The following is a 13,208-nucleotide window of genomic DNA, read 5'->3' on the forward strand; positions in this document are numbered from 1 at the left end:
TTAATAGTGCCCAATTTTTTAGAAGAAGTTTATGCAATTCTTCATGATTTTGAATTATAATGTTTTGTTGGTTTAATATTTTTTTTTTCAGATGAAAGACACAAAAAGAAAATTGTTGCTGATTTTTTTTCCTTTTTTTATTTATGATGTTAAACTTATATGTATTTATGCGTGGATGAATGTAATGTGGATAAGATTGTTTGTGTTTGGATGGATGTAGTTTATGTTTGGATGAATGTAGTTTATGTTGGATTTACGTAGTTTGGGTTTAGATGGATATGAATGTGAATATGATGAAATATATTATATAATAGGTGTATATCAGGAAGAATATAGGTTGAAGGCTTAAAAGGGACGGTCCATGACAGTCCTTTTTAAGGACGGTTTGTGGCCGTCCTTTGAAGGCTCATTAAAGGCGGTCCATGACAGTCATTTTTAAGGACGGTCCATGACCATCCTTTTAAAGGATGGAATGACCATAAGAGACGGTCCATGACAATCCTTTTTAAGGACGGTCCATGACCGTCCTTTTAAAGGACGGTCCATGGCCGTCCTTTGAAGGCTCATCAGAGACGGTCTATGACAGTCCTTTTTAAGGACGGTCCATGACCGTCCTTTTAAAGGACGGTCGATGGCTGTCCTTTGAAGGCTCATAAGAGACGGTCCATGACCGTCTTTTTTCGTCAATAAGAATGACAACTTTTGACCATCCTGTAAGTAATACGACACGTCAAAATTTGACGGCCCATGCGACGGTCCATGACCGTCCTTTTTGGTCATTTGAGACAGTTTTGGACCGTCCTTTTTTCGCTGTTTTGGCGTAGTGGGTTGAGTAGGAAGCATCCCCTTTCCTCCACTTGTTAATTGTGACTCTATCCTTTGAATAGACAACGCAAGCATTCCTAATACTGTATGGATATTATGGAATGCTTGTGCCAAATTCTGAATAAGTAGCTCTTGTTCTCGAATATGTTTTTGAACCAGATCCTCTTGAGGTTTCTCTTGATTTGGAGTTTGATTGAAGAAACCTTGAGGAGTAGCTGTTTGTCCATTCCTCTAATTGAAGTTTGGATGATTTCTCCAACCGTGATTGTATGTATTAGAGGTAGGTCCATTGAAAGGCATTGGATTGCTCAGTCAGTACCTCTTGACGGGCAGATATAGTTGGACACTTTTTAGTTGTGTGACTGTTGCAATCATAAATACCAGAAACAACTTCCTTACCCTTATCCTTCTTTGATTCCATGGCCTCGAATTTCCTTATGAGATTAGCTACTTTAGCATTGATATCATCATCCTCTTTCAGAAGGTATACTCCGCCTCTTTCCTTTGATTGAGTGGGCCTAGAAGTGACACTTGATTTTGGGTATATGTCCCGTGATTGTGCATTTTCAGCATGTCTATCCAAGTAGTCCCACACATCATCAACATTTTTATTTATGAATTTCCCATTACACATTGTCTCAACCAATTGGTGCATGGAAGATACTAGTTCATCATAGAAAAAGTGTATAATACGCCACGTTTCAAAACTGTGTTGTGGGCATGAACTGACAAGATCCTTGAACCTTTCCCAACATTGGAAGAATGTTTCATCCTCCTTTTAAGGAAAGTTCATGATTGTTTTTCTAAGGGTGTTCGTTTTATGATGTGGAAAGAATTTCTTTATGAACTCCCTTTGTATATCATTCCATATGCCAATAGATCTAGGACGTTGTGAATACAACCATGTCTTAGTTTTCTCCTTCAAAGAAAAGGGAGAGAGTTTCAGCCTAACTGTGTCCTCAGACAAATTTGGAAAATATAAAGTGGTTATGATTGCATCAAACTCTTTCAAATGTAAATATGGATTTTCTTATTCAAGCTCATGAAATTTAGGAAGGAGTTGGATTACCCTTGGCTTGATATCCATATATCCCGTATTCTCAGGAAAAACCATACATGAGGGCATGCTCACCCCCACCAGTTGTAAATAATCTCGTAAAGTGCGAGGTGGGGCTCGGTACTTGATGCACCTAATTCTCATCCTGGATGTCCTCCACCCTAGGTTGGGGTAGAAGAGGTTGGTTTTCAGCCATCACTTTAATTAATTCCAAGGATTTCAAGTGGTATCTAGTCTTGCGATGGATAGTCAACCCCTCAACCAATCCTCCTTCAGTTAAGAGACTTCGAGTGTTGTCACGAGCCCACTTGGCATGAAATGCTCACAGCCCTCAATTCAGATTCTAAACCTAAACCTAAAAGAAAGAAAGGAAATAAAAATCTAGAAAGAAAGAGAGGGTAGGAAAGAAGTTACCAAATTGAAGTCCCTAAGTTAAAAACGTGCAAAACAAAACAAAACAAGTGAGTTTCTAAAAATAGAAAGTCTAAGAATAGAAAGTTCCTAAAACTTAAAATAGAAAGTAAATTAGTTTCTAAAAGAAAATTTCTAAAAGGGAAAATAGAAAGTTTCTAAAATTAGAAAGATTATATAAAAAGGGAAAGCACTAACTTAGATTCTAAAAGTAAAAGAAGAAAGTCTTTAAAAAATAGGAAAAACAGGTTAGTCTCTAAAAATCAAGAAATCCTAAACTTAAAATCTAAGGTTAGAAAAATCGTAATCTTAAATTAATTCCAAAACTAATTAATTTCAGAAAATATAACCATCAATCCCCGTAACGGTGGCAAAAACTTGTTCACACCCTAAGTATAGGGTTGTGATGTATTAATAAACTTGCTAAGACCGAGGTCGAATCCACAAGGACTGAAACCTGTTCGTAATCTAAAAATAGGCTCTCCACAAAAGCATGGGTGGGCAAACCCGCCTCAATTGTTTCCTTGTCGTGTGGCCCACCTAAGTCATAGATTGGCGTGATATTTGGGCTCATGCGCAAAAGGGGGCATCGCTTCTAATGTTCAGAGTGGGTGTCATCAACACATCATGGTGGACCCATAAATGATTCAATGAGAACATTTTCACCATAATTTCAGAATGTTTGCATTAAAATTGTAAAAGCGCGCTAAAATCTATAAAAGCGCCGCTAAAACAGTAAAGCGCCGGAAAAACTGTACGAAATGCCGCTAAAATATGAGGAATGCAGGTAAATTGTGCAGCAAACGCCGGTAAATAGCTGTTAATGAGAGTTTAAAAATGCTAGTAAATTATTTACAGTGTAAAAGAATAAATAATAGAAACAATTAAAAATTCTGCCAGGTTGAATCTTCTAAATCAAAAGACCTTTACAAGATTAAATTAGCATTCAAACACAACCTGTAAATCATTTACAACCAACCTCATTTACAGGGGGCCTGAGAATGAATGGTTACATAATGGACATAAAATTTACAGATTGAGACATAAGGAAAAGCATAAGGAAAAAAAAAAAGCAAACACAAATACTCCTAAAATTCCAAAATCATGAATAACCAGAACTCATGCCATATAGAGGACCTTTGTCAGTACCACCTTGCCATGCATAGAGGTCAGGTAATAAAACAGTATATACACTCATAATCTCAGTTACACTATCTAAAATTAAATTTTTAATCATAAATATTTCCTGCAAAAACAATCATACAGAATGAAGTCCATATCCATCCCCATATGAAGCAGCAAAGCCCCCCTCTGTTACCAATGCTCCACCTTCAGTTACTAATGCAAAAAAGGAACCAATAAATACCTGTAACTAGCAGATGGAGGAGAATAGCTATGGGATTTTTTATATATATATAAATATGTGGACAGATTTTTCTTCCCTTTTTATTCAAGGATAAAATTGCATCTGCATCACAAGCATCATAGCATGCAACTCAATATGAGCCTTTTTACAAAAGCATTAACTAGCATGCAACTCAATATGGATGGACCTGAATTTAGCACAAGGAAAGCCATATAGTGGCTTGTACCTGATGAGCAGCTTTGATCATGCATCCATGTAAGCATTGTGAACCCTTGATCCTACACTCTATATAGTTACTTCCACTTTGAATAAGCATCTTACAACCAAAGATAAATACATAATACAAGTCAAACATTATGGAAACCCCCTACACTCTATATAGTTACTTCCACTTTGAATAAGCATCTTACAACCAAAGATAAATACATAATACAAGTCAAACATTATGGAAACCCTTTGTTATATTGAAGCAGTGAAGATTGGTAAGAAAAATAAAAATAATAAAAATAAGCCAAGGGTGTGGGGCCCTTGCTTTTGGTGATCCTTACATGGAGTGGACTTGCTTGATTTTTGGACCGTGGCATCAAGAAGTGGGGAACCACCTGATGGAAAGCTTGGATATTGCACACCTTCTATCCAGGCCTGTGTTCGATTGTAAGAGAGGGTTGCACAAGCTCGAGGCTTTTCGACCTCAATGCATCTGTGTAAGCATTCGATATAAGGATAATTAGTGGTTGAGGTCCATTTCTTGGCTCAAGCAATTATGGACAAGCCAAGCACACATGATTTTATATTTTGATGATCTGAAACATCCCTCTGATGGATCCTTATCTATTTGGACAGACTGAAAATAACTTTGGCAATTGCATTTTTATCATCGGAATGGTATCCCTCAAATAGGGCTAAAAGTAAAAATGGTTAAAGTTCATCAAATCTATAAGGTGTAAAAACACATAATGATGAAAGAAAAGTTTAAATGGTCAGACCAGCTCTACTTTTATCCAAAGGGGCATCAATGGTATAGTCTTTAACCATACATCCATGTGTGCCCATTCATCGATAGAGAAAGATGGTCCCACAAGTGAGATCCACACAAAGCGTTCTTTATTGAGGTAATTCATCTAAGTTACACTATCTAAAATTAAATTTTTAGTCATAAATATTTCCTGCAAAAACAGCCATACCGAATGAAGTCCATATCCATCCCCATATAAAGCAGCCAAACCCTTCTCTGAGCTACCACGTTCCACACCAAATGCTCCACCTTCGATCTGGTCACCAATGCAGAGACAAAAGTTTACAAAACAAAATAAAATAACCAAAAAAATAAATTTGAAATAAAATAAAAGGAACCAATAAATATCTGTAACTAGCAGAGGGAGCAAAATAGCTATGGAATTTTTTTAATAAATGTGTGGACAGATTTTTCTTCCCTTTTCTTTAAGGATAAAACTGCATCATAAGCATCATAGCATGCAACTCAAGAACCTACCTTCATCCCACTGTCACCATATGCAGTTTCAGCCCGATCACCAAAACCAATAAAAAGAGAATCAGCAATAGCTTCATATGTTTCTACTCCTATGCATCAGAAATTCAAATTGGACAATGCTTCCTTTTTGATGCATTTTATATCAATTTCATTTTATCTCCAAAAGCAAATTGATTCAAGGAGAAAAAATAAAAAATTTATATTTTTACTGAATTTCATTAATAGGGCAGACCTACTCATGAGACCGCATTCACCAACCTGCAGAGAGCATTAGAGCATGCATCAAGCGGTCCACACTAATAAATAGATAGGCTCAAAAATCACGCCAGTTCACTCGTCAGGCGGAACATGCATTTAAAAAAGAAAAATGAACATTTGAAAAGAATTACCAGGAGTCCACAGTCAACAAATCTGGCATCAGTACAATACCAGAAAACAAAAGAATTGAGTGGAAGAAAACAAAATATCATCAAGCAGTCGTGCCAAGGACAAAAAAAAAAAGAAGAAGAAGACTTGCAGGTGTCAAAAATATTCAAATCCTTGAGTGGATTTATTCCATTTGTACCCCCAAACACTATAAAATTACAGGTTGGGGTAGCTTTTGATACCATGATTTGAGCTGTTGTCACCTATTGCTAGTAAGGTTTCTTCAGTTTGATCTGAAACAAAATCCCAATGAATCAGATCAACCATTCACCCAAAAAGGAAAATGCAACCCACATTGATATCAGATAAGAAAAAAATTACATGATTCCATCACAAGGTCAGCCAGACAATAAAAAGGCAATGTACATCACTCAAAATATTGGAAGTCATGTATATGCATGGTACAGGTTGCAAGACCTAACAATGAAAACTACAAAGATAAAGGAAATTAGAAAAGAACATTCACATAGTTTAAATAAAAAATAAATTAGTAGTAATCTAAACTAACAAATAATTAGCTAATGAAACCTTAAAATCATGCATAATCATCTCAAGAACTAGCAGACTATCTAAACATTACCTGTTCTCTTAAATAATCAGAACCCAAAGGACAACAAAGCTTGCACTCTTTTGTCACATGGGTCATCGTAGCTATAAAGGAAAATGAACTAAAACCTAGAGTGACAGTAAGTCCTTACAAGGAATTTCTTCAACAACAAGAGAATGGAGGCAAGCTTGAAGCCTAAGAATCTTTGGCTTGACAAAAGAAATTGCATAACAAAAAGAACCAAGAATGATAAAAAGAAGTTTGTGGAGAATTTTACCACTTCAATTAAACTGTTGCACAAGCGACATTTTTTATGACATTGCTTTGACTCTCTGTCCATGAAGTCAGCTTCCAACAGGTGGGTACTACACACCAAACGCTGCTGATTTTACATGTACACTGGCGGTTTGTTGTGGCCGCCTATGATAGTGCACCGCTGATACATAGGTTTCTTGTAGTGTAAACATGAAATCCATTCATAATGATATCTATAAAAAGGCAATTGAAAACTCAGCTTGTAGCAATTGCACCAGCCTGTCCCCAGTCCACATAAAAGTGCTGATCTCATGTAGTGCTGGTTTGCTTGTTGTCAAACTTTTGCCCACCAACCATGATAATTGTCAGAAAGCCAACATCAAATAGATGGGACGAGGTTATAGTGATGATCATCATGATTCATGCATGAGAAGCATGTAAGTCGATAATTTGATTGTCCACATATTTAAAAAGTATAATAAAGTAGAGAACTGCTCCAATGCTCTCCTTGTAGCATAAGGTAATTAATTACAGTTGGATGTAAACTATCCATTAAGTACAGAACACATTAAAGATTTACCATGAAAAAATTAGACTGATCTGATGATCAAATCCATGCTAAGTTTGCCTTCTTACTTATAGACATCCTTTTTCTAACCCATTAATTGGATGGTTAGAATTGCCCCACAAAAGAATTATAAGCAATCCATGATGGGAACCATCAAATAAATGGACCAAATTATGTATTAGACCAATTTTTATGCAAACAGTTTTAACAGGACCATTGATAAGATGGTTAAGATGATCAGATCAATTTGATATTGGCTTGTTAACCCAAGAATGTGTGCTTGACCTAATGGACAGTCTAGATCAATTAATTAAAGGTAACAAGGAGCACTATAACTTATAAGTGCTATGAAAGCAGAGGAGCATCTCTCATTAAAATATATGTGATGAGGAAAGATTCTACTGGCCCCTTCAACAATAGTGAGTGAGAAAAAATCTGTTGATTGACAACCATATATAACAGATTTGGGAAAATACTAAATTCCTGAAATCCATAGGTTTGTCAAATTCAAAATTTATTAATTTTCAAATCAGCAAAAAGAGAAACTCATAAAAGCTATAAAATCTCTCTCCTTGCAATATCCAAAGGCCTTGTGAATTTGCTAAATCCTATTCTCATTTCCTAGAAGCCAAAGAGGCCCTTAAGTTAAATCAAGAAGTGGATTTTTGAAAAGTTTGAAATTGTTTTGGGTTTGTAAGGTGGTAAATACAGTCTTAGGTAGCTATTTTGGATAGGCTTTCTTTTGCAATTCTATTGAAGTAGTGAGTTATTTGATATGCTCTTGAATTTTGGAGAATGTGTATAAAACATCATACTTGCTGTGCTGAAATGTTTAAATTTTCTCATTAGATTATGGTGAACATAACTTCTAAAAATGATGAGTAGAATAAATCAGTTAAAGTGTTAAATTCAAATCACAGACACACAACAAACAGATCTCGACTCTAGCAAGATACAAAAAGATGCCAAAGGTAACTGAGTGAAAAAGCAAAGTCTTCCCACTAATGATCAAGATTGAAAATGGGAGCACGCTGCAAAGGACTAGAAACACAAACACACATCTGGGACCCCTCAGTGCCTAAGACAATTAACAGTGGTAATATCCAAACATGGATTCTTATCAGTGGATAATATTTTTAGAATCAAGTAAACAGAAAAGCTTACACGACATTTTTGTACTTCTAAAAAACCAAAAAGAAAAAAAAGAAAAAAAAAGAAGAAAGAAAAAGAAAAAGAAAAAGAAAGAAGGTTTGAAAGAAAAGTAGCACTCTAGGAATAATAATAGGGTCAATCACAAGAAGACTTACAAGGCTTATCAACTTCTGAGAGTGCCAAAAGTTTACCTTGATGATATATGAGAGTTGCATTACCTGGCATAGGGTTATAACAATCGGTTCATTTCCAGCATGTTTCATTCTAAAGTTTGAAAGAAGATTATGGATGGAAGAATGCTTTGAAATTTTAATAGGTATGTAATAGGGATACTAGGATGTTGCTGCGTTGAAAGAGAAAACAAGTGATAAACTATCATAATGGGCACAATTAACAGGCTTACCTGTCCCTCTTTCTTACTAGACATCCAGAACTTTCAGTTTTGCTTGAAGAATTTGCATGTTAACCATAAAAAGTCCAAACAATCCCTTAAGGTCACCAATATATAGGAAAAAATAAATTACTATGATTATGGGAGTTCAAAGCATACTTCACTTAGTCACAGTTAGTCAAGATGTATTAGCCCCAACTCTTTAGGCTGGATTTATGTGACTCCAACTGACTTGATTTCCAGATATTGGACAAGAAAGTCCAGTGTTAGATTTATGTGATTCCAACTGATTTGATTTCCAAATATTCATATGTTACAGTGAAAATCACCTTATTACTTTCTATTATCTGGGTTATCCTAAAAATTATTAACAATGCAGGTGCAACCAAGGAGGCACATGTCAAGTACCTAACACAAAGGGGCTGCCTCAAGCCCATTGGATATTAGGCTAGTAGCTTAATGTACAGGAAATGAAAAATGCATTGCTTTTCATGGTTCACACTTGGTAACATACGCTTGCATATGCATTTCATGGTTCGCACTTGGTAAACTCAAACTGAACCATCCATGCTATGAATTCAAATGTATATAGGTGGTATCCCAAAAATCAGACTTGTATAATGGATTTATACTTTGATTCCTGAACCCTTTTGTTGAATTAGGTCCAAACCGTCAAATCTCCTGAGCATAGGTGGGTTCATTGGCCCGTTGTTCTTCTGTCTTGGGAGGGATCTAAAAATCTGATATTCCCATTAGTGGTCATGCTCAGCAGAGTCCATGTCATTAGTGTTTAGGCTTTAAGTCCGGTTGGGTCAGGCCTGTCTTGACTGCAGCCCTAGTGCCCAGCTCAATCTATAACGCTGTCAGTGTCATGGGCATGCACCTCTCCCATGGCCAATTCCAATGCCAGGTAAATGAGTGAGCATGTGGTATGGTCAACAGATATATCATAGGACCTCTGCCAACCATTTAAAGCACAACCCAAATTGCTACATGAAAGCTTAAGATAATGATGATAGTTTAATGGAAAGCCGACATTGAAGGTTAATACTAATGCAAAAGTGGCACCCGCTGGAATGTTTTCTTCACAACACAATAAAAGATGCATGCAGTTATTTAGGAAGAAAAGAAATTTTGAAAAAAAAATGAAAAGAATTTGGGAAGACAATACAAAATTTACAAAATAGCAAGAGCATGCATGAGTCCTATCACTTCTGGAATCTTCCCAGTAAGCCTATTTCCCTGAAGAGACCTAATAATAGCAAGTTTTTTATCAGAAGGGTCAGCTCACCATTATCAAGAAAAACAACCTAATTAAATGCAACAAGAATGGATGACAACTGGATGCAAAAAATAAAAGAAAAAAAGTTGTAGATTATCAGCTGCAATAGAGATTCAATGGAGTATACTATAGCAAGCAGTTTAACTAGAAGAGTTCGAAAATATCAGTAGCTGAATGATTCTGGTTAGTTGATTAGTAGATGAAACAAATAGTTATTTGCAGATGAAAGAAGAGATACAATAGAGCTTTTGGGAGATGGAAACATACAATGTAGCTACTTTCAGGAAACCAATGTTGTAAGAAATCTCTCCAGTGATTTGATTGTAAGAAATATCCTTGGAAGTCATAACAGTCAATACACCATAAACAATTGAAGAAAGAACCAGAACAACACCCACATCAAAAGGAATGTCAGCCATCTTATAGGATTTCGTAGCTTGTACAATTCCCAATGTTATCTAGTATGGTTCCTGAGATGTTATTGCCGCTCACATCACTGCAACAACATCGGTAGAGATGGTTCAAACAAGGGTATGAACAAAATCTCAAATATAAATTCCCAGACAACCATTGATGCAGGTTCCATTAGTATCCACTTACAAGTACCATTGGCCAGTCAATTAACACATATCAGGAGACAAATTTCCCGTCAGCAAATTCCCCCACAACCCACTACAGAAAACAACATCATTTATCATTTTGCAGGGAGAAAACTTAACATAGCAAGGTTTAGAAAATGGAATTGTGACCACAAAAAAACTGACTGGTGTTACAGTTGCATAACGGTAAAGGCCATGTGAAAGCAAAAAAATGGGTAAATTGAGAAAACAGAAAACATCAGGCGCACAAAATAACAGTTGTTTTTCATTGGAATAGTGTTACATTGGATTACATAATGCCACTAGATGAAGAAACAAAACATCCAGTGTATGCAATGGATTCAATTACATTACATCGAAGCAGTTATTGAGGAAACAAGCCTGATTTTGGCTAACAACTATTGTTTATCTAAAGTCCATCTTACATAACAAGAATCAAAGTGGCCATCACATTACATAACACAACCCATAGTGTGGTCACAATAATGGGCGACTCCAAAACATACCAAATTACTAGATGAACTAGAACTAATTTGAGATAGACTTATAAATTGTGATTTACATGGAGTACACAGAGTGCAGGAAGTACTCACAGATACTGCAATACTTCATTCCAGTAAATCAGCCTCGGAATGTCACCAGTGAGCCGATTCTGAGCAAGATCCCTAAAAAATTTTAAACAATAAGGGACCCATTAAAATCACTTTGTACACACAAATCCACACCATTGGAAACAAACAGTTGTAGCTCAGGTATGTTTTATCAGATAAACCCCCAATGCAAATGTGTAACTAAGAAAACCAAAATGAGAAGGGATTTTTGGATTCCCAAATCAAAATCAATTAGGGATTTTAATCCCAAATTCAGAATCACAGATTAGGGATTGCGATTCCCATATCAGCCATTAGGGTTTTCCATCCCCAAAAATTGACTATTGGGGATTTCGGATTGGAATCCCAAATCCAGTTACTATTGGGAAATTTTGGATCCCAAAACCCAAATTCCAAATCGCCCATTAGGGATTTCAAATCCCCAGATCCGGAAGAATTTGGGGATTTCAATCCCATTAGGGTGGACAATCATACCAATCAGCAACACTTAGGTTGGATCTGTGCGACCTTGGACTCAGATTTGGCCATTGGGGGTGTTTTTGCATCCGATTCCAGCATCCAGCCACAACAGCGATGTCTATCGCCATTGAGAGACTGTATTGAGATTGGGATTAAAGGATTACCGAAATCCCGTGATCAGAATCATCGGACCTGTGTATCAAGCGTAGAGATATTATCAAAATCCATCATACCTATCAGTTACAACCATGATAGCTTGATCCGAGTAGTGCTGCCACCCACTAGAGCCGACATTAAGACAATAGACAACCCTATTAGTGCCATCGGCAGCCATGACCGAAAGCAGCCGCCTCCTAATTCGCGTATGTCGTCAGAATCCAACATGATGACGAAAGTATCTCTCTCCATACGGAATCCTAAAAGGGAAAACCGCATCAGATTGCTCGGCTATTGGGAAAAACTCTCTTCACCAAAGAGAATGGCATTAGAGGAAGCTCAGGCGCTATCATTGGTGGTAGTCTTCCTTTTTGTCAGCCTCTGTCGCACGGCATCCAAATCTTTCAGCTGTGGTTTCACCCAACGATTCAGGCGAGGTCGGTAGTGGTGATGGCGTAGAGGGAGAACAGATAAAGATAGTGCGGCTTCGATTTGGGGTTACAGGGATGCAGCTGCTCCGTTGATTAGGGTTAGAGATTTTTTTCCCTTTTCCCTCCTTCCTCCCGAAACCTAGCCCTAGAGCTGTAGATCTGATCTAAGAACCTTGAGAATGAGAAGAAAGGAAGAGAAATAAGAGAGAGAATGAGATTTGGAGATGGGAGATGGAAAGTTCCAAATCAAAGATGGGGGAAGCAAGAGACGAGAGGGAGAAATGACAAAGGGAGTGCTAATTAACCAAATAAGCAGCAGCAAAATTCTTTTGGAGAGAAGAGGTGTACCCGAGGAGGAATAGAAAGAGGGGAGAAGGTTTTTAGAGAGAAGAGGCGCGCGAGAGAAGAAGCGCCATTTGGAATTCGGGCGGCCGATTTGGGGGTAAAATATATTTTAAGTTTTTTTTTTTTAATTTTTAATTTGGAATGTGCGGCGGTGGCTTCATCCTACACGGCCGGCCACAAAAAAACATCCCTCATTTCCATTTATAGTGGCGTTTGTTGTGGCCGCCTGTGATAAAAACACCCCTAATAAGGATATTTCTTGTAGTAAGTGAATATGAGGGTATAATGGTGAAATAGGAAACTAAAATTTGGAGAATCGAAGGTAGGAAACTAGGGATTCAGAGGATCCACTAGTAGAGATTAGGGAGGTCTATGTTTGATTCACGAACTCAACTGGACTTCGAGTCCCATCTTCATCCAGTTAGAAGGTAATCACTTAAGCACAATCTGAACTTCTTTTGATCTAGTTTTCAAAGAGATGAAAAGTATGAGAATTAGTCTGGATTCCATTACAAAACCATGCCTATGAGACAAAGTAAACAACAAAATTAAACCAAACCACAACGAATCAGAAAGATGTATGAATGTTAGGAAGGATTTCATCATCCAACCATATCCAAGGGGCAATGGTGAACAACAGAGCTGCCTATTTTCATAATCAAAATAAGGGAAAGGAAATACTCAAAGCCATCATAGATCTATTGTAATTTTAGTCACAACAAACCATTAAAAACTGAAAGCATTCCTATTAATCAAACTGAAATAAACATCAGTCAGTCTAAACAAGAGGCACAAGCAAAATCTCCCTATCACGCTACAAGCTTCACCTCTTAGC

The 13,208-nt window shown here is 36.9% G+C and overlaps 1 protein-coding gene, 1 long non-coding RNA gene and 1 other non-coding gene across 8 annotated transcripts; 1 reads left to right on the top strand and 2 right to left on the bottom strand.

The window, feature by feature from the left end:
- The first annotated feature begins 1,529 nt into the window (after nucleotides 1–1,529).
- LOC131235846 (small nucleolar RNA R71) lies at nucleotides 1,530–1,636 on the top strand. Its single transcript, XR_009166365.1, has one exon. It is a non-coding gene; the product is annotated as a small nucleolar RNA R71 (small nucleolar RNA).
- A 1,764-nt stretch (nucleotides 1,637–3,400) lies between these two features.
- On the bottom strand, nucleotides 3,401–4,314 carry LOC131235298 (uncharacterized). Its single transcript, XR_009166045.1, has 4 exons — nucleotides 4,208–4,314; nucleotides 3,660–3,975; nucleotides 3,558–3,622; nucleotides 3,401–3,445 (listed from the first exon to the last, which is right to left on the bottom strand). It is a non-coding gene; the product is annotated as an uncharacterized LOC131235298 (long non-coding RNA).
- A 672-nt stretch (nucleotides 4,315–4,986) lies between these two features.
- On the bottom strand, nucleotides 4,987–12,541 carry LOC131235369 (LRR receptor-like serine/threonine-protein kinase SIK1). Of its 6 annotated transcripts, XR_009166086.1 has the most exons (6): nucleotides 11,675–12,364; nucleotides 10,965–11,036; nucleotides 10,373–10,444; nucleotides 10,040–10,268; nucleotides 9,671–9,742; nucleotides 4,989–5,810 (listed from the first exon to the last, which is right to left on the bottom strand). XR_009166086.1 is itself a non-coding variant. In XM_058232532.1 (4 exons), the coding sequence occupies exons 1-4, from the start codon at nucleotides 11,773–11,775 to the stop codon at nucleotides 5,801–5,803; spliced, it is 255 nt and encodes an 84-aa protein (XP_058088515.1). In that variant the 5' UTR covers nucleotides 11,776–12,364; the 3' UTR covers nucleotides 4,993–5,800. The 6 variants fall into 6 exon arrangements, 1 of the variants encoding a protein (XP_058088515.1); XM_058232532.1 differs by lacking the exons at nucleotides 10,040–10,268; nucleotides 10,373–10,444 and having other exon boundaries at nucleotides 4,993–5,810; XR_009166082.1 differs by lacking the exons at nucleotides 4,989–5,810; nucleotides 9,671–9,742; nucleotides 10,040–10,268; nucleotides 10,373–10,444 and adding an exon at nucleotides 12,377–12,541 and having other exon boundaries at nucleotides 10,802–11,036; nucleotides 11,675–12,200.
- Between the last annotated feature and the right edge of the window lie 667 nt (nucleotides 12,542–13,208).

Source organism: Magnolia sinica, chromosome 19 (assembly GCF_029962835.1).
Source record: "Magnolia sinica isolate HGM2019 chromosome 19, MsV1, whole genome shotgun sequence".
NCBI lineage: Eukaryota > Viridiplantae > Streptophyta > Magnoliopsida > Magnoliales > Magnoliaceae > Magnolia > Magnolia sinica.

What these genes read in the sequence shown, in the direction of transcription:
- LOC131235369 (XM_058232532.1), bottom strand. Translation starts at nt 11,775, where the DNA reads ATGGCTGCCGATGGCACTAATAGGGTTGTCTATTGTCTTAATGTCGGC. An exon ending in ATCATGGTTGTAACTGATAG is followed by an intron (nt 11,037 to 11,674) that starts GTATGATGGATT and finishes AAAATTTTTTAG; the next exon opens with GGATCTTGCTCAGAATCGGC. An exon ending in AATGAAGTATTGCAGTATCT is followed by an intron (nt 9,743 to 10,964) that starts GTGAGTACTTCC and finishes TGCTATTATTAG; the next exon opens with GTCTCTTCAGGGAAATAGGC.